Source organism: Megalobrama amblycephala, linkage group LG7 (assembly GCF_018812025.1).
Source record: "Megalobrama amblycephala isolate DHTTF-2021 linkage group LG7, ASM1881202v1, whole genome shotgun sequence".
NCBI lineage: Eukaryota > Metazoa > Chordata > Actinopteri > Cypriniformes > Xenocyprididae > Megalobrama > Megalobrama amblycephala.
The window spans coordinates 11,756,272-11,777,608 of record NC_063050.1 but is presented as its reverse complement, the minus strand read 5'-3'; the positions used below and the strand labels follow the sequence as shown (position 1 = coordinate 11,777,608).

Genomic DNA, 21,337 nt, shown 5'->3' with positions numbered 1-21,337 from the left:
AGTATTTCACAAAGCATTTTAGCGCTAAAACTAGCTCCTAAATCTGTGAAACGTTAGGAGTAGTCAAGAGGACTCCTAAGTCACTAAGATCAAATCACAAACAATCCTAATCCACACAAAGACACTGAACACCATCGACGCAATATCGATAGAGTCTTGGGTGCTGAACTTTTTCTTCATAAATGCAATACATTTTGATTTATAGATTTGAATCTACGATGAGACGCCAAAAAAAAACTTTAATAAATAAATAAATATCGTCTGATTACCTGTGGCAGTGGGTTTTTATGAGTTCACATTTACAAATGATTGAATAGAGTAAATATACGAGCTTGGAATTTATCCCAAACCCAGAGTTCTCCCCATATCCCCAGCTGAGAGTGAGGAGCGGGGGGTGGCGGAGGGATACAGAAAACTGTCGAAGTAACTATAGGAGAGTCGACTCTCGTCTGTGTATATATACCTCCTCTCGTGCTGATTAGAAAGACCGTTTGAATGTGTTTCTCCCAAACTTTGTTTATAAAACATAATTTGTCGCTTGAATTCTGCATTCTCTTGAGATGAAGACACCCAAGAGGCGGACAATTAACTGTATATATTAGTTTAGTGACACTTAACCTACATTTTAAAACCTTTATGGCAACAACATTTTATTTTGACTATGGCAACATTTTTATTACAAAATATTTATATGAATAGGGCAATATTTGTATTTTAAAACCTATTTTAATGTGGAAACATGACACCTCATTCTACAATATTTCTATGATTAAATCGCTGACTCCTCCCCCATCAGCCAATCACTGTGTGTATAGTCAAAGACTATAGAATAACACAAGACGTGTCACTCGTATTGTTTTAAATGCGAGAAAGTGTAACGCGCAATATGGCGGAATAAGTCCCGCCTTCTAAATAAGAGCCAATCGCCGACTAGTAAAGTCATCGCGTCACTTCAGCGGTTAGAATCACCGGTTTCTATAGAAACAGTCAGACGCGCGCCTCCGAAGAGACGCGCATTTAGGTTTGCGCATGCGCATTAGCTTGATCCAGCCTGAAAAATACAGTTTTTTTGTCATGATTCGAGCGTTTAGAAACTACATTTATGAGCCGGTTGTTGTTAGATTTCATTGGTGATTTCAAATATGAAATTTAATCGTGAGGTTGGCGAACAGTTTTGAAGAATTTGATGTTTCCCCATTCAAAGAGATAGGAGCTGCATGATGCCCAGGATGCCCGAGAAGCGTTTCAAAGATGGCCGCCGAGTGAAATGACTTGTCTAAAAGGGACTTTGGTATAGACCCCTTAAAAGTTTGTAAACATTGCAACGTTTCCTGGTGGGCGGGGCTTAGCTGAAGAAGAAGGTTCAGAACTGTCCGAATATGTACAGTCATTGACTCTGCGGGACCATGACAGCTATTTTTGTAAATTAACTTAAGTTTTGGATATTTCCTAGACAACATATGAATTACTTTCAGGTGGTTCAGGGAATTTTGTCAAGGCTTATTGTCTAATGTAACCTAACGCTGGGCTAACTATGATTATGGCTAGCAATGTGGATTATTTTAAGAGACCATTCAAAGGATGGCACACTCATCTATCGCTGTATGTTTGTTTAACATTTAAGCTAGCTAGTGCGCTGAAAGTTGGCGACTTTTCACCTATAAAACAAAAAACTTGCTGATTTGTACTAGATAAAACCAACACACCATTACATATGCATTGATTATTTTACCTGATATGAAGTGTGCACTGCAAACACAAGTATTATTTATGATCGTCTCCGTCCAGTCTCTACGCATTCAACCACAATTATCTTTTGATTTCTGTGAAGGAATGTCTGCCGGGATCTGGTAAAACTTTAGTTTTGAACCAAAAGTTCTGTTCCTTCTATTCTGGCAGCCAAAAACACAACAAGACGACATTTTAAAGTCAAAACCTCAAACTTTTAGCGCGCCTGCTATGAGTTCTTATTTATGTTTTGCCTCCAGCTAGGGCGGTGACATCACAGTGACGTAGGCGATTAAGGGGTCTATAGTCCATAGCTACGAGGTCAACCCCGCCCTTACTCTTAGCTTAAGACTTCTCTCTATTCCTTAGTAAAAGTTGGTCTCAGCAGCTTTGTGAATAGGTTTTAAGAGAAAACTCTTAACTAAAAACTTTTACTGCTATTTAGGAGAACTCTTAGTGGTAAGATAAAATGTTTTGTGAATACGGCCCCAGTTGTTTTAAAGTGCTTTATAAATAAAGTTTGATTGATTGATTGATTGATTGATTGATAATAGATTTGGCTTAATGGCTATATTGAGATTCATAACTTTATATTTACATTGAAATTAAATCCTGTACTAACTAAAGTGCTGCTTTTGTACATTTGACTGAACTGTTTGCTTGAGTTTATTTCCTATTTTACTTCTTATACTGTTATAATAGCTATTGTTGTTAATTTAAATATTGTTCAATAAATACATTTCTATATAACATGCCATATTTTTCAAGTGGTGCTCGCTGCAGAGCCAAATGACCTCCAGCTCCACAGCTCCACCTCTCTGTAGCTCAAGGGTGGAGCTTAACCTGTTTAATAGGTGGAGAGTTAGGGTTATGGGTAGGATTATGGTGTGGTTGGAGGATGCAGCTCCACCCATCATGCCCACAGTAGGTCGAGAGAGGGGGAGCTGGAGGTTATACTCCACCCATGGCTCGACAGTGAGTAGCCTCACTGGTATTGAGTAAGAGTCCGTTAGTGATTCGACATCAGTGAAAGTTACAATAAAGGTGGGGTATGTAAATCTTCAACAACACTGTTGGACATTGTTGATATTTGAAATCAACCTAAACAAACACATCCCTCTCTTCATTGCTCCTCCTCCAAAACGCACTCTCCAATCCTAACCACCCTGCTCTGATTCGGTCTCGAACACTGGCCCGTCCGCTGCTGGCATGTGAGACGGATGCACTATGCACTAAGCGCCTCATTCTCTAGCCATTGTCAGTGTGCAGTAGTTAAACTGCAAAACTCTCACTATCTGACCACTGTTACAAACACAATATGACAGTGAGTGTCTATCACAGCTGACATGCAACAAAATGCTTCACGAAAAATATAGCTCAGATGATGAACAAGGACAAGGAAGTACAAAAAAATGAATGTATAACAAGAGTAAATACAAAGTGTTCGTTGTTAGTCGCCAACAGCACAGCAGCTCCAGACAATCATGACACTCAAACCCAGTGTTACTCACATTTGAAGCGGAATGAAAGCAACGTCTGCGTCTGTTTTCAGGCCTTCCCATTTAGCTCTCTCCAGTGCTGGAAAGCTTTTCTAATATTAACGCTGGTCCTAAAGTGCTTGCCCAGTCATAAACCTTCATTCCATTGATATTCTTTTGAGCTCTTTTGTATTGTCTCATCATCTCTCTTTCTGCGCTTTTCTTTTTTTCCTACAAATTTCCCTCTTGCTCGTTCTCTCTCTTCGACCGTCATACGCCCCCTAATGCTGATTGGTTACACGTTTGTTGTTGGTGTTGGCCCGACTAACTAACAGTGTAGTTTAAAAAAATACATACCCCACCTTTAATACACCATGAGATGGCGGCAAACACTGTCTTTATGAGCGAGTCAGTCAGTCACAAAGACTTTTATATTGAAATGGACTGAAACAAGGAAGTTGTTTTTACTTTAAACAACATCTTACGAGATGCAAATGACAAATACATTGACTAGTGCTGACAGCCTGATGTTAAAGGTCAAAGTCAAATGTCCTCAGTGGACATTCAAACTGATTTTGTGATTATGAATATAAGATTGACCTGAAGAATATAAGCTAGATGCAGGTAATTCTCTCGCTCAGGCAATCTCTCTTTTATAATACTCTACATATTACAGTGAGTTTCAATAAAGCGGCTCAATGTTCTTTCATTACTAGTTCTAAAGTGATGGCTTGGGCTCAACTGATAAACTGTCGACAAGATTTGAAACCGTGGCAGAAGGAAGTAGTTCCTCACAAAAAAAAAAAAAAAAAAAATTTTTAAAAGACACTCCATTGTTTATACAGTGTATATATATATATACAATTTCTTGACACAGGTCTTACCATATTCTTTGACCTCAAAGTCAGCAGTAAACTTCTTCTGAGGAGTATTTGTGTACCAAGTGACCACCTTCCAGATCCCAGAACTGAAAAATACAGAACATAAACATGAACATATCTAATTTTTATGACATTAAAACAGACGATAACACTATAAACAGGTTGATATTTTTTTCTTATAATTTATTAAGCATTGTCCTGAATTAGACACTATAGGCACTAAAAATGAAGTTTGGTTGGTACACTCAGGTTGAACAGCTTTTGTTCTGTGAGCAGTTTACATACCTGGCAACCTCAGGAATGGCATATTTTAGAGACCTCATCCCTTTTTCTGTAGTTATCTTCTCTGATGAAAGTGTGATGCCTTGTGGATTCTTAAGAAATACAGAAATCAGTATTTACACTGTGTCTGCTAAGATCATCAGTGCAATGATGCTCATTACAGCTGAAATGTTTGTGTGTGTGTGTGTGTGTGTGTGTGTGTGTGTGTGTTTGTATGTGTGATTGTGTAATAATATGGTGCTGTTATATAAGTGTGTACCATGATTTCCAACGTGACAGAATGATTGATTGGTTTCAGGTTGGGCGTCAGAGAGAAAATCCTGTATTGAACTGCAAAAGTCAAAGCACAAACTGAAATATGAGTTTTGGTTCTTTGGTTTTCTGCAGATTCCAATCCTGATAAAATCTGCAATCAGTTTAATAATAAGAAGAATGATGTCCTGCTGATGTAACATTTAAAGTTCACATTGTGCATTAATTCACTCAATATTTGCCATGTTTTAGCACTGAATCTTACCTTTGCTAGCAGGCGTGTAGATGGGCTTGTCTGTCTGTACAAATATATATCCAGACTGGAATGAGACCATGACCACTTTCTCCAGAGTGGTGGATGGAAATTGAGCTTGTAGATACACATACTGCTTCTCCAGAGGATCATCAGAGAAGTAGTTCTGATCATCAGGAATCTAAAGAACAGAAAATGAATTAGTCCTTTGCAAATTTGATTCAATTTACAAACTAAAATGTACGATTGTAGATGATGAATCACACACACAGTACATTAGATAAGGTGGCCTCACCTTTATATCTGTAAGGATCTGGTAATTGTTTTCTGCCGTCAGTCTCACTGATTTGGACAGTATTTCCTTGTCTTTCTTTGGGTGGTTCTTTACTACAATCCTTACGTCCAGGTTTCCTCCTTCAGAATAATCCTGAGCCTCCACAAACACGCTCTCCGAGGAACCCACTCTCAGCAAATTAGGAGCTGACAGAACAAACCTGAGGAGATCAAATCAGATCAAAAACAGATCTATTAGAAACTCTATGAGCTAACAGTGTGTTTAATACTCACAGCGGGTCACACAGTGTGAGGAGGGGTGAGGAGAGAAGAACAACAGTCAGCCACAGCAGCTTCACGTCCATCCTGTCTGTGTGTGTCTCTTCCTGTGAGCGTCTGTGAACCTGCAGCAGCTCAGATTTATACCCGCCTCCGTGACCCTCAGAGTCCAAACTGCTATTTCTGTTTGTTTGCTTTTTTTGTTTGCATTTTGTTTTACTGGAAATCACACAAGTAATCGCACTCTTTACTTAAGTTCACCCATGTAGAATTTAAGAGTAAAGTAATAGCTATGTTAAAATAACGGTTTTAAATTTTTATTTATTTATTTATTTATTTTTTTACATGGAGACTTTGATTTCTCCAAGGAACTGAACTCATTTAACATAAACATTCAGAATCAAAAACTAATAGTTCAGATTTGTCGACTATACTTTGTTTAGTGACTCCTCCTGTAAGCTTACCATTGTTACTCCAGCAAATGGTGACCATTTCATGATCAGCAGGCTTGAAACCACATTTAGATGTCTATCATGACTGTGGAAACTGTAAAGAACACTTTTGTTGTTGTCAGGTAAATTGAGTGCAGATTTCCTGTAAATGACCAGCAAAAAACAGTTAGTGCAACCTTTGGTAAATTGGCAGCTGCTCTGTTGATCTTTTAAGGGTCATGATTTTTTTTTTTCTTTTTTTTTTTTTTTAGTGAGCAGCAGTTCTAATGTCACCTGAGAACATTTTTAGGTTTCAGTAAGATCTGTTTTATTAGTTATTTACAAAACCATCGATGCACTGGTGGTGTAAAGAACCCAGACACCTTAAAACTTGAAACATCCAGAACATTACAATCTCCAACCACATATCAATTCAAAAACCTTACAAAGTCAAACTGAAGATGACTTTTTCTAAACTATTTGAGAATGTTTATTTGTAACCATTTAGAAAAAAACTTGAAAAATCTCCATAAAAATGTAAAGGACTAGGCGGTCCAAACTGCAAATAAACAGAATGAATTAGTTAAGTTAACTTGAGTTAAGTTGAATATGATAGGTTGCCTATTTAAGTAAGCTCAACTTTTTTTTTTACAGTGAATATAATTGTACCTACCTACTCACAAACACATAAGTTTACCTTTTTTTTTTTTTTTTCAGATACGCATGTCAAAAATCAGTGGTGTATAAAGTACTCGAAAACCATAGGCTACTTGAGTAAAAGTATAGATATACAAATAAGTCAGATAGAGTAAATGGTATGCGTATTTGGTGTGCTGTCTGAGGAGAGGGCTTCAGGCTCTGTATTTGACGATCTCCTGTGGGAGCAGGAGAGATAGCACTGCTGCGGCAGTGAAGGTGAGGTTACATGGAGAAACAGTTCTCCTGTGGGAGTGGAGGAGGTAATACTGCTGAGGTAGTGAAGACAAGTTGGATGGAGAACAGAGCTCCTGCAGGAGTGGAGGAGATGACACTATTGCGGCAGTGAAAATAACTTGTTTTTCCAAGTTGCTTTTTGACTATGCAGTAGGCAAGTTGGGTGGAGAACTGAGCTCCTGCAGAAGCAGAGGAGATGATACTGCTGCAGCAGTGGAAGCAATTTGGACAAAGATATGACACTCTTGATGCTCTTTTATCTTCAGTTCATCTAAGGCTGTGGCTGAAGAAAGTTCTTGTGTTCTTATTTCTCTTTCTTTCAGTGTTTGTTCACAGCAGGTGTTTGAATGATTGAAAGAATGTATCAGGAACATCATACTAACCTTTAAATAACATTCTACTAACATTAAGGAAACTGGAAATGTTTATGTTCTTGGAATTTTACAAATCAACATTCCTACAATGTTGAATTTTAGATCAAAATTAAGTTGAAAGAATGTTTGAGGAACTTTATACCTTATAAAAACGTTCCTGTAACATCAAGAAAACTGGACGTTTTTAATGTTCCCAGAACCAACACTGAATATTTAGAGAACGTTCTTATAATAAAATTCTGTTAGCTGGGATTAGACCTACCTGAAAAAATAAAGCAGTCTATTTCATTTGTTCTATTGTATTAATTTGTGCTATTGTTAATAATTTCTTTGTTTGTTCTTATTTTATTACTGTTTATTTTTAAATTCAATTTACCATTTAAAATCATGCTTCCTTGTGCTATGATGTGAATATGATGCTGTGATATGAAGCTATTGCAACAAAATTAAATTGTAAAAAAAAAAATACATTGAATTAGCAATTATTTGTAAGATGATTGTAATGGTAGTTGATCAACATTTATGAAAAAAGTTTAAAAGCTTTATCACAAAGTCTCTCTTCAGAAGAAAGTTCTGATTGGCTAGACTTGCAATGGATGGACAAAAAAAAATAATAATATAAAAAAAAATATCTACATGACAGTACACGCAGTGGTTTTTTGTTTATTCACTGTGCTTCATGCAACAATGCATGCTGGGAGTCATGAGTTGTATATTATGGTGGGTCCCAACATGCATTAGATTCATATGCTGTTTCTTGATGTCTGTGTGTGTTAAAATATTTTTTTTCCGTAATGTATTTAAAAAAAAAAAAAAAAAAAAAAATCAGAACACGATCTGTGGCACTAAAGTATTACTGGTGAATATAATATTTTAATAACAAAGAATCAATAGAATAAACTTTTTTTTTTTTTTTTTTTTTACTTTTGGCCTCATTGCAGACAACTCAGTGGTATCATTCCAGAGATTAGTTTCCGGTTTATTCATTTGGAATAATGTTTAGCCTCTATTTATACAAATTCAGATTTCAGATTCACAACCTGAATTATGGCAGGTTTATTCAGAAATTCTCCTGCAAAGTCTCTTATGATTTTTACAGATTCAAAATATTATAGAAAACAAATTATAATGTTGGATTTGTAATTGAGAACGAATAAAGAGAAAGAAATCACAATATTATTGCCAGACACTGTATATCACACCATGATTAATTAGTAAAGAGTCCAAAATTACCATTTTTCAGTTTCATTTAGTCAACTTTTTTTTTTTTTTGCAACAAAGTATTTTGGCTAAAACAATATTTTTAAGAGTTATTGAGAGTATTCAAGAGATAATGTTTAATTTTCTATAATCAACAAATAGGTGTTATGTAATTATGTGGTACATCCTTGATTGTCGCGGAACGTATTCTCGACTTCTCTGATGCCGATGTACCGATCCCTGTATTCTTCAGTTTGGCTTTCCTCTCTTGTCGGCCAGTATTCAACCCAGGTATCCTCTCCCAAAATGTACCGTGCACTAAAACAACAGAGAAGTGAAGACAAAACAGACAAAATGACTGACTTAGCTGCACTGTATGCATCTACGAAGCATGTGCATCAATGACAAATAAGGATGTCCAAAGTAATAAAAAAGAGAAGCATTTTGAAAATCTTTGTATTTATGTTGGTTTCATATATTTTTGACAAACATTTAATACACATTTAGACAAAATGGCTCTTTTTTTTTTTGTATGTATTTCATATATTAATATTTTAAAACAAAATAGCTTTTTTGTTAGAATATTTAGTATACAGAATATTTATCAGCTCAGACCAAAACATCAATCTTAAATCAAATACCAATCTTAACGTGAGCTTAGAGTCAATGTGTTTACTCTCTGACCATCTTGATCATGTGACCAGTGCTGCAAGATCCAGTGAGAAGTGTTCCAGTTCGGCCTAGAGCTCTCCCACACAAACCACAAATATCTCGGTGAATTAAACCCCATAGAAATTATCGAAATTACTTCAGATAATATGTTCTTTGTAGAAGATTTGTATTTGAGTCATATTAGTATCATTTGTATTTTTTTATTTATTCAAGTTTCTTTTCTGGATTATTAAAAATGCATTATGAAAGAAAAGAAGCATGAACAACATTCTACATAATTTAAACATATAAAGCTCAGGCAAATTCTGTATTTACAGACACACAGTGGACACTCACCTTCCTCCTAGCTTTGACAGGACAACGGATTTGCCCATGATGAGGTACGACTTGCCTTTTTCTAATCCTAAATGTTCTCTGCAACTGGGACGAGCCAAAAATGATCTGACTTTCCCCTCAACATTCGCATCAGTGCCTACAAGACAGAACAGTGTTTAAGAAACACTTTCACATGCAATGTAGCCTCATGCTGAACATGTATTTGAGCGGACAAACATCATTTAACTGGAATCAGACACATTTCAAATGCATTTCATGATCAGTGGAGAAACATGGAGAGAATATTGAACTGTACCTTCTTTCACCACCTTCACCACTGTCATGTTATAGATGTCAGAGTCATGTGCCAGATCCATCCCCATCACTGTGACTTTATAAACTGTCAAATATACATGTTATAATGTTATCAACATTTAACATTAAAGGCTCAGGTCAAACTTTTTAAACTTGCATTTACACAAGGGTAAAAGGAAGTTCACACACACACACACACACACACACACACACACACACACACACACACACACACACACACACACACGCACACACACAATCATTTACTCCCTCATGTTGTTCCAGACCTGTATGACTTACTTTCTTCAGCAAAACACCAACAAATATTTTCCCACAAATATATGAAATTTAAATAAAAAAGTAAAAAAAAAAAAGAAAGAAAGAAAACTACATAAAAAAAAATGCTCCATTCATCACTCACAGACTCACTGATTCAATTGCAGTAATTCTTGAGATAACAGCTCACTTGAGGGGAACATATTCAGTGAATAACTTAAATTTGGGTCTGATCCTCACACAAAGCTATTGTTTAATTTCAGGAGACTTGGAATACAGTGGAATACAAAACCTACTCTTATTGTGTATTTGACAATTATGGAGCTTAACAGACATGGTCATTATGAAAAGAGCAACACATAACGTCATATCTGATTTGGCGAACTGTATTTATTGGCAACGTTGTGCTCACTTGTTGTGCTCACACGATTTATCATTTAAAAAAATAAAATAAAAAATAATTCCACAGAAAAACAACAGGATCCTTCAGGTTTAGAACAACATGAGAGTGTGTAAATAATGAATCTTCTTGATGTATAACAGTCATGAACATGAATTAACAGAGAACTAAATAGGTTTACCATAATCCATGCCAGTTTCACAGGATTTAACCAAACGCTCGTCTTCATTTACATTGTTTTTCTTCTGGTAAGTGCAGTTTTCTGTGTTCAGAGAAGTGTATGTTCATGCACACATGTACACACTTGTAATCACACACAAATATCCATAAAATTGTCATAAACAATAAAATAAAAATAAAAATAGAATCTTCAACTTTTTCTATGTAAAGAAGCCATTATTATGGAACTGGTTCTTCAATGCACTTTTGGAATGAGAGTTTGATGTATGCAGATGTACTCTAACTTTCCCAAAGCAAAGCAGTAATAAAAAGAAAGTAGTATAGATACTGCACAGTAAAATCCCCAGAGTTAAATCAACTCTGCTCAGAGTACATTTGGTCCCTCTATAAATAGTGTTAAAGTAACACTGAAGCAGAGTTAAAGTTAATGAGATAATTAAGCAATTAATTAAGTGATGATTGAACATTAGTGATGAACACCTGCTGTTAACAAGCAGAATAACTGAAGAAAAGAGAAACACAAGAACTACAGCTGACTTTAGCCACAGCCTTAGATGAAATCAACTGAAGATGAAAGACATTAAATCTCTCAAGATCTGATTAATAGATCTAATTCACTTATTACTAACTAGATTGACTTTATTTCTGTCACACGTATAAATATGTTCTTATTGAGAATTAACAGAGGTTTAGATGTTGGTGTTTTATTGGTCAAAAAATTATGCCACCATAATGGTGGTCAGGGTTTGTTTTAGTTGGGCTCCTGACCCTTTTACATCTTTTAAATATTTTGTGTTTGAGCAACTGCAGTAGTGTTTCATAAGAAACACTTGTACATTGCTGAATCAAAAGACTGAAGGAGCAGATCAGCTTGAAATTTACAGAAAGCTATTTCAAATGAATACTTTTTCTTAGGTTTCTTGACTGAGATTCGACTATTACAAACTCAAAAAAAAAAAAAAAAAAACATTAAATTAATGCCATCATAACTCTTCAATGCTAAAAATGAGCAACTATGTGATGGTGATGCAGTAGTTCAAAAATGTTTATGCACTACATGTTTTTAAAATGATTCAATATGTCTGTTTGCTGCAATGCTTTTTTTTTCTCTTCATGTTGTAGTTTCACAGGGCTAGTAATGCAAAACCAAAAGTATAAATGGCAAAATATATGAGCAGTTGCTTTAGATGCAATCCAGGAATCTCACAATGACTATATCATCATAAAAATCAACTAACATCTGCTCACTGTAAGGCACTGATGTCACTGCTTTACAACAACATCATACGCATTGTTGCAGAGAAAAATCTACCATAAGAAGTCAAGGGTCAAGAGGCCAACTTAAGCAAACGCTGATCTTCTTCATGGTGCTGTCATTTTCCTTTTTCTTTTCTTTTATTTTCTTTTCTTGACCAATAAACCTCTGTTAATTCTTAATTCTGTAGATGTTTGAAAATAAAGTCAATCTGGTTAGTAATATGTGAAGCTGGTAATGCTGTCTCTAGAGTTGTTTAATCAGATCTACAGAGATTTAATGATTTTTATTTTCAGTTGATTTCAGCTAAGGCTGTGACTGAAGTCAGTTGTAGTTCTTGTTTCTCTTTTCTTCAGTGATTCTGCTTGTTAACAGCAGGTGTTCATCATTATTGCTCAATCAACACTTAATTAATAGCTTAATTATCTCATTAACTTTAACTCCGCTTCAGTGTTATTTTAACACTATTTAAGAGAGGGACCAAATGTACTAATCCTAAAGACCAAATGTACTAATCCTAAAGACCAGAGAAATCAATATCCTAGCTGCTATCTAGATGTGCAACCTCAACAGTCTGTTCAACACATCAAAAGCCTGGTTGTTTTATCTGACACTTTGACTAACGTTACAAGTAGACAGCAGGGAACCAAATAAAATATTTCTGCAATTCAGTATACAGTACATGATAATATCTATTTTAACTATTGCATTTCAGTGTTTGTGATGTGTTGTTTCTGATAATACCTTCTGCACACTGGCACAGGTCTCCCCTACACAGTCTGTATATAGCGCCATCTTTCCTATCAGGGCCATAGAACTTTGTACAACGTGCATCTGGAAAAGAAAAACACAAACATGGGTTTAATGCAGGAAGGTCAATCAATTAAATATGTAAATAATTTCATGATATGCAAATTAATTAATCTCAATATAACAATATCTGATGAGAAAAGCCCACAAGTAAACATAATTTGAATGAATTTAATAATCTGTTGATTATTGTGGCAGATGAGTAAATCGTTGAATGGTCACTTCATTAAATGGACACTGAATTGGGAACTTATTCTTTTTAGTGATTCAAAGACACAGCCCACAAATGTTTTATGTTGTACTTGAGACTCATGAGACTTAAATCATTTGATAATTTCTGACTGGTTGCTCATATGACAGCATGCAGTTGAAGATGTCACCAACATTGTTCAGTACTATTATTTTATATATAGTTTGTGAAAAGTCTGTGTAAACTCCTTTTGTAAGAATCATCAAAACAATATCATCATTTGGCAATGGAATTGCTTATTTTATGTATTGGTTTGGGAGCGATACCAGCATCTGTACAGTGTTTGTGTCCAGAAACACTGACAGCAGAGCAAGCAGAGAGCATAATGGAGACATCAGAGAATGTCTATGAAGTAAATCAATATAATGAACAGAATATTAAAACAATGTAATATTCACGTGTAGCTGCTGTTTGCTAGTCGATAAGCGAAATATGCAGAGTGGATTGAGCGCAGAGCGACACAGACGCACAAGCTTGTTGAGTGCATTTCTTTTTCACACAGCAAGCACACGTCAATGTAACGTCAAGAAGACGTTAGACTACAAATAAAGAACTGAAATTGACATCAATCAGACGTCAAATTTTGGATGAAAATGAAAACCAGGTTGAACTCTAAATCCAACATTTGTTTGACGTCAAGCTCCAATGTCAGACATCAAATTTTGGTTGGAATAAGCACCCCACTGTAACTTTGTTATTGAAAGAGCAGCGAGAGAAAATGTGATCAGATGATGTTGACTACTTGATGATAAAGATATAATCATCATAACAGAAGTTAGATGATTATATGATGATTGATGTCTTACATCAAACAAACGTTGGGTTTAGACGTCAAACTGATTTTTATTTCAACCAAAATTGTTGGAGTCCAACATCTTCATGACTTTACACTGACATACTGTGCCTGCTGGGATTTGTGATGTTTCACTGGTATCTAAATAATATAGACCAATGGCCCAATTGGGCCAGTACAAAAAAAAAAAAAAAGCCCTGCTGGAGCAGCTCTATATTTTCACTATGATATAAAATGAAGGATAAAATATGATAGAGCAATAGAATGAACAGTGAAAGTAACAGAAGCTCCTACGATACATTTTAATAGGCATAATTAGGCGTGAAAATAATATCAATTTGCTAAACAAATTAAGCCAGCTTATTTGATTCATGTTCTATTAGTTTCTCTATCCAATATTTTTAAAAATTACAAATGCAATGAATATACAATCAGTACTCAGTGCCGGCAAATGAATTTACTGGTATCGGACTCATTCTGGAAAAAGTGGTATTGGTGCATCCCTACATTCTACCACAAAAGTGATCGTTAACAGGAATCATTCAATTCCTTATGATTCCCCACCCCAATTGCCTGCAGCTGCTGAGGCTGTGCTGACTCACAAAAACATTCAAGCTTGAACTGATCTGATGGTACAAAAATGACATATTACAATATATGTATGTGTAAATGCATCCAAAATATGATTTTTTAATAATTAATGGAACTAAATGACCATGTTAATTAGAGAGCTCCAGTTTAATTAAATGGAAGTATGTGTATGTGTTTATGCACATGGACCAAAAACTTACTGGGTGAGTAATATTCATATATTTTGACTGCAGCAGGTTGAAGCAGACCCACATCAAACATCTTGTGCATTCTGAAGGAAATTCTTTCTGTCTGTTTATGAGAAACCTATAAAAAGAGAGAAATCTATGAAAATTTAAAATACACAATTAAATGTCATATTGTACACTGAACTGGAAACTGTTAACATTTGCACAAAGCAACACATAAGTCACTGCACTGAGTTGACAATGTCACCTGCGTATGACAACAGTTCAAATTGTTAAAGCTGCAGTCCGCAACTTTTTTTGTGTTAAAAATTTACAAAAATAATATAATGAGAATATGCAACATGAATCCATTTTCCAAACCGTGTTTTTGTCTCATCCCGAATCATTATGGTACACTTATAATACGTGTTTATATTCGGACTATTTCAGACCAGACTGGTAGGACTCGCCGCAGAGTATCACAGTAACTGCGTGACTTGCCATAGACATACACAGAGAAAAGAAGCTCCGGCTAGAATGTTCCTCCGCAAGACGCGTGCAGTTCTGTTTATTAACCGCTAGAGGGCCAAAAATTGCGGACAGCAGCTTTAAATAAAGTCATTATTTTTGTTTCGTTTTTGCACACAAAAAGAATTATTGTCGCGTCATAACATTAAGGTTGAACCATGTTGACTATTTTAACTGTCTTTAATACCTTTCTGGACCTCAAAAGGTGCAATAAAGTTGCTGCCTATGTGTTATTCAGAAACCCTTGGATTTCATCAAAAATATCTTAATTTGTGTTCTGAAGACAAACAAAGGTCTTAGGGTTTGGGACAAAATGAGGGTGAGTACTTAATGACAGAAATTTCATTTTTGGGTGAACTAACACTTTAATACAAAAGACCAAACTCAGTATACACCTTGTTGATGCTGTATACTATTTACAGGCAAGCAAATGCACTCAGAATATGAACATAATGCGCAAGGTTTCATGCTAACCGTTTACCTCAGAAATCCATTATAATGAAAATGCTTAACGCGGCACAATGGACTAATGATACTAAAAGACCAGACTCAGTATATACCTTATTGATGATGCGAACTACAGGTGCTGGTCATATAATTATATATAATTAATTAATTAATTCCATTCAAAAAGTGAAACTTGTATATTATATTCATTCATTACACACAGACTAATATATTTCAAATGTTTATTTCTTTTAATTTTGATGATTATAATTGACAACTAAGGAAAATCCCAAATTCAGTATCTCAGAAAATTAGAATATTGTGAAAAGGTTCAATATTGAAGACACCTGGTGCCACACTCTAATCAGCTAATTAACTCAAAACACCTGCAAAGGCCTTTAAATGGTCTCTCAGTCTAGTTCTGTAGGCTACACAATCATGGGGAAGACTGCTGACTTGACAGTTGTCCAAAAGGTGACCATTGACACTTTGCACAAGGAGGGCAAGACACAAAAGGTCATAGCAAAAGAGGCTGGCTGTTCACAGAGCTCTGTGTCCAAGCACATTATTAGAGAGGCGAAGGGAAGGAAAAGATGTGGTAGAAAAAAAAAGTGTACAAGCAATAGGGATAACCGCACCCTGGAGAGGATTGTGAAACAAAACCCATTCAAAAATGTGGGGGAGATTCACAAAGAGTGGACTGCAGCTGGAGTCAGTGCTTCAAGAACCACTACGCACAGACGTATGCAAGACATGGGTTTCAGCTGTCGCATTCCTTGTGTCAAGCCACTCTTGAACAACAGACAGCGTCAGAAGCGTCTAAAGACAAAAAGGACTGGACTGCTGCTAAGTGGTCCAAAGTTATGTTCTCTGATGAAAGTAAATTTTGCATTTCCTTTGGATATAAGGGTCCCAGAGTCTGGAGGAAGAGAGGAGAGGCACACAGTCCACGTTGCTTGAGGTCCAGTGTAAAGTTTCCACAGTCAGTGATGGTTTGGGGTGCCATGTCATCTGCTGGTGTTGGTCCACTGTGTTTTCTGAGGTCCAAGGTCAACACAGCCGTATGCCAGGAAGTTTTAGAGCACTTCATGCTTCCTGCTGCTGACCAACTTTATGGAGATGCAGATTTCATTTTCCAACAGGACTTGTCACCTGCACACAGTGCCAAAGCTACCAGTACCTGGTTTAAGGACCATGGCATCCCTGTTCTTAATTGGCCAGCAAACTCACCTGACCTTAACCCCATAGAAAATCTATGGGGTATTGTGAAGAGGAAGATGCGATATGCCAGACCCAACAATGCAGAAGAGCTGAAGGCCACTATCAGAGCAATCTGTGCTCTCATAACACCTGAGCAGTGCCACAGACTGATCGACTCCATGCCACGCAGAAATTGCTGCAGTAATTCAGGCAAAAGGAGCCCCAACTAAGTATTGAGTGCTGTACATGCTCATACTTTTCAAGTTCATACTTTTCAGTTGGCCAAAATTTCTAAAAATCCTTTCTTTGTATTGGTCTTAAGTGATACTCTAATTTTCTGAGATACTGAATTTGGGATTTTCCTTAGTTGTAAGTTATAATCATCAAAATTAAAAGAAATAAACATTTGAAATATACCAGTCTGTGTGTAATGAATGAATATAATATACAAGTTTCACTTTTTGAATGGAATTAGTGAAATAAACTTTTTGATGATATTCTAATTATATGACCAGCACCTGTATATACAGACAGCAAGAAGATGAGCCCAGAATATGAACGCAAGTTACGCAACACTCACAACCGCATGTTTAGCTTCTTTTTTTTTCCCCAAAAAGAAAACGCTTAACATGGTGTATTGCCTCAAACAGTGATAATAAAAGACCAAATATTTATTCCAAAATTCTTAATTAATATTCAAAGTAGTCACACTGTCAATGTGTTACAGTTTAAGATCGATTAAATGTTTATCTTTAAATTTCTTTAAGGCAGTTACCATGCATTCATCTATTTTAAAACTGCTCTTATGAAAATTAACCATGGTTTTACTACAAATAAAATAAATAAATAAATACATGGTTATTGTAGTTAAACCATGATAACCACAAATTAACCATAGTTTTGCTAACTATGTTTTAACCATGGTATTTGTAAAACTGTGGTAATACAATTGGTAATCAATCTGCGAAAAAAAACGAAAAAAAAAAACATTGTTATACTTTTACTATAATAAAACCATGGTTATTTTTCATAAGGGTGTTTATCAGTCAAATTCATTTATACATTTATGCTATGATAAAAGTGGCTGCCATGTCCGTGTCATATTAAAGCTGTTCTTTAATCTAGGATATGTCAGTTTCTGCCAGAGTTATGGCTGCACATGAAACACTGTTGTGTTTACATGCTACTCGCATAATCCTGTCATTGCCTCTGTAGCAATTTGTTTTTTACACGCATGCCAGTATTCTTCTTGAAATTAAGTCTAACTCGCTGCTGAATAGAAATTAGTACAGTTAGTGGAAGGTACGGTGACCGAGAGAGCTCAATGTGCTGCAAACGAAGAAAACACATTCTCTATTTGCATGTGTTGTGGACTTTTGCAGCGCATTTCTCTATTTGCATGTGTTGTGAACTTTTGCAGCACGTTTTATTTACATGTGTTGTGAACTTTTGCAGCGCGTTTTATTTGCATGTGTTGTGGACTTTTGCAGTGCGTTTCTCTATTTGCATGTGTTGTGAGCTTTTGCAGCACGTTTCTCTATTTGCATGTGTTGTGAACTTTTGCAGAGCGTTTCTCTATTTGCATGTGTTGTGAACTTTTGCAGCGCGTTTCTCTATCTGCATGTGTTGTGGACTTTTGCAGAGCGTTTCTCTATTTGCATGTGTTGTGAACTTTTGCAGCGCGTTTTATTTGCATGTGTTGTGGACTTTTGCAGCGCGTTTCTCTATTTGCATGTGTTGTGGACTTTTGCAGCGCGTTTCTCTATTTGCATGTGTTGTGGGTTATTGCAGCGCATTTTATTTGCATGTGTTGTGGACTTTTGCAGAGCGTTTCTCTATTTGCATGTGTTGTGAACTTTTGCAGCGTGTTTCTCTATTTGCATGTGTTGTGAACTTTTGCAGCGTGTTTTATTTGCATGTGTTGTAGACTTTTGCAGCGCGTTTCTCTATCTGCATGTGTTGTGAACTTTTGCAGCGTTTTATTTGCATGTGTTGTAGACTTTTGCAGCGCGTTTCTCTATCTGCATGTGTTGTGAACTTTTGCAGCGTTTTATTTGCATGTGTTGTAGACTTTTGCAGCGCGTTTCTCTATTTGCATGTGTTGTAGACTTTTGCAGCGCGTTTCTCTATTTGCATGTGTTGTAGACTTTTGCAGCGTGTTTCTCTATCTGCATGTGTTGTAGACTTTTGCAGCGTGTTTCTCTATTTGCATGTGTTGTAGACTTTTGCAGCGTGTTTCTCTATTTGCATGTGTTGTAGACTTTTGCAGCGCGTTTCTCTATCTGCATGTGTTGTGAACTTTTGCAGTGCGTTTCTCTGTTTGCATGTGTTGTGAACTTCTGCAGCGTGTTTTATTTGCATGTGTTGTGGTCTTTTGCAGCGCGTTTCTCTATTTGCATGTGTTGTGGTCTTTTGCAGCACGTTTCTCTATTTGCATGTGTTGTGAACTTTTGCAGCGTGTTTTATTTGCATGTGTTGTGGACTTTTGCAGCGCGTTTCTATATTTGCATGTGTTGTGAACTTTTGAAGCGTGTTTTATTTGCATGTGTTGTGGGCTTTTGCAGCGCATTTCTCTATTTGCATGTGTTGTGGGCTTTTGCAGCACGTTTCTCTATTTGCATGTTGTGGACTTTTGCAGCGTGTTTCTCTATTTGCATGTGTTGTGAACTTTTGAAGCGTGTTTTATTTTCATGTGTTGTGGGCTTTTGCAGCGCGTTTCTCTATTTGCATGTGTTGTGGGCTTTTGCAGCACGTTTCTCTATTTGCATGTGATGTGGACTTTTGCAGCGCGTTTCTCTATTTGCATGTGTTGTGAACTTTTGCAGCGCGTTTCTCTATTTGCATGTGTTGTTAACTTTTACAGCGTGTTTCTCTATTTGCATGTGTTGTGAACTTTTACAGCGTGTTTCTCTATCTGCATGTGTTGTGAACTTTTGCGGTGCGTTTCTCTGTTTGCATGTGTTGTGAACTTCTGCAGCGCGTTTTATTTGCATGTGTTGTGGGCTTTTGCAGCGCGTTTCTCTATTTGCATGTGTTGTGGAGTTTTGCAGCGCATTTCTCTATCTGCATGTGTTGTGGGCTTTTGCAGCAAGTTTCTCTATTTGCATGTGTTGTGGACTTTTGCAGCGCATTTCTCTATTTGCATGTGTTGTGAACTTTTGAAGCGTGTTTTATTTTCATGTGTTGTGGGCTTTTGCAGCACGTTTCTCTATTTGCATGTGTTGTGGACTTTTGCAGCGCGTTTCTCTATTTGCATGTGTTGTGAACTTTTGCCGCGCGTTTCTCTATTTGCATGTGTTGTGGGCTTTTGCAGCGCGTTTTATTTGCATGTGTTCTGGGCTTTTGCAGTGCATTTCTCTATTTGCATGTGTTGTGGACTTTTGCAGCGTGTTTCTCTATTTGCATGTGTTGTGGGCTTTTGCAGCGCGTTTCTCTATTTGCATGTGTTGTGAACTTTTGAAGCGTGTTTTATTTGCATGTGTTGTGGGCTTTTGCAGCACGTTTCTCTATTTGCATGTCTTGTGGACTTTTGCAGCGCATTTCTCTATTTGCATGTGTTGTGAACTTTTGCCGCGCGTTTCTCTATTTGCATGTGTTGTGGACTTTTGCAGCGCGTTTCTCTATTTGCATGTGTTGTGAACTTTTGCCGCGCGTTTCTCTATTTGCATGTGTTGTGGACTTTTGCAGCGTGTTTCTCTATTTGCATGTGTTGTGGGCTTTTGCAGCGCATTTTATTTGCATGTGTTGTGGACTTTTGCAACGCGTTTCTCTATTTGCATGTGTTGTGGACTTTTGCAGCGCGTTTCTCTATTTGCATGTGTTGTGAACTTTTGAAGCGTGTTTTATTTTCATGTGTTGTGGGCTTTTGCAGTGCGTTTCTCTATTTGCATGTGTTGTGGGCTTTTACAGTGAGTTTCTCTATTTGCATGTGTTGTGGACTTTTGCAGCGTGTTTCTCTATTTGCATGTGTTGTGAACTTTTACAGCACGTTTTTCTATTTGCATGTGTTGTGAACTTTTACAGCGCGTTTCTTTATCTGCATGTGTTGTGGACTTTTGCAGCGTGTTTCTCTATTTGCATGTGTTGTGATCTCTTGCAGTGCGTTTTATTTGCATGTGTTGTGGACTTTTGCAGCGTGTTTCTCTATTTGCATGTGTTGTGGACTTTTGCCGCGCGTTTCTCTATCTGCATGTGTTGTGAACTTTTACAGTGAGTTTCTCTATTTGCATGTGTTGTGGACTTTTGCAGCGTGTTTCTCTGTTTGCATGTGTTGTGGACTTTTGCCGCGCGTTTCTCTATCTGCATGTGTTGTGAACTTTTGCAGTGCGTTTCTCTGTTTGCATGTGTTGTGGGCTTTTGCAGCGCGTTTCTCTATTTTCATGTGTTTTGGGCTTTTGCAGCGCATTTTATTTGCATGTGTTGTGGACTTTTGCAGCGTTTTTCTCTATTTGCATGTGTTGTGGACTTTTGCAGCGCGTTTCTCTATTTGCATGTGTTGTGAACTTTTGAAGCGTGTTTTATTTGCATGTGTTGTGGGCTTTTGCAGCACGTTTCTCTATTTGCATGTGTTGTGGACTTTTGCAGCGCATGTGTTGTCAAACTGATGAAGATGTTTTCTTCAATTTTTTTTTTTCTATTTGCATGTGTCTTCTTCATTTGCAGCACGTTGAGCTCTCTCGGCCACCTTAGGAAGGTGTCAAAGTTAGGACACCTTATTGAATTCCATTGTTTTCTGTATCAGGGCACAATAAAAAAAATCATCTGGTCCTTGGCA

General features: G+C 36.7%; 3 protein-coding genes across 4 annotated transcripts in view; 1 reads left to right on the top strand and 2 right to left on the bottom strand.

The window, feature by feature from the left end:
* LOC125271349 (complement C3-like) overlaps positions 1-5,624 on the bottom strand; it is a 118,898-nt gene extending 113,274 nt beyond the window's left edge. Inside the window, exons 1-6 of one of the 2 annotated variants that reach the window (XM_048195412.1) lie at positions 5,442-5,624; positions 5,170-5,368; positions 4,887-5,055; positions 4,629-4,699; positions 4,373-4,461; positions 4,091-4,173 (exon numbers count right to left, since the gene is read on the bottom strand). In XM_048195412.1, coding sequence (XP_048051369.1) covers positions 4,091-4,173; positions 4,373-4,461; positions 4,629-4,699; positions 4,887-5,055; positions 5,170-5,368; positions 5,442-5,512 — 682 coding nt within the window. In that variant the 5' untranslated portion in view covers positions 5,513-5,624. The remainder of the gene's footprint in view (positions 1-4,090; positions 4,174-4,372; positions 4,462-4,628; positions 4,700-4,886; positions 5,056-5,169; positions 5,369-5,441) is intronic. The other variant, XM_048195411.1, reaches the window with a different exon arrangement.
* The window catches only part of LOC125271359 (complement C3-like), a 731,185-nt gene that overhangs the window by 576,161 nt on the left and 133,687 nt on the right, over positions 1-21,337 (top strand). The window lies entirely within an intron of this gene.
* LOC125271348 (complement C3-like) overlaps positions 8,066-21,337 on the bottom strand; it is a 79,509-nt gene continuing 66,237 nt past the window's right edge. Inside the window, exons 36-41 of the mRNA XM_048195410.1 lie at positions 14,422-14,527; positions 12,522-12,611; positions 10,524-10,604; positions 9,668-9,751; positions 9,373-9,508; positions 8,066-8,682 (exon numbers count right to left, since the gene is read on the bottom strand). Coding sequence (XP_048051367.1) covers positions 8,538-8,682; positions 9,373-9,508; positions 9,668-9,751; positions 10,524-10,604; positions 12,522-12,611; positions 14,422-14,527 — 642 coding nt within the window. The 3' untranslated portion in view covers positions 8,066-8,537. The remainder of the gene's footprint in view (positions 8,683-9,372; positions 9,509-9,667; positions 9,752-10,523; positions 10,605-12,521; positions 12,612-14,421; positions 14,528-21,337) is intronic.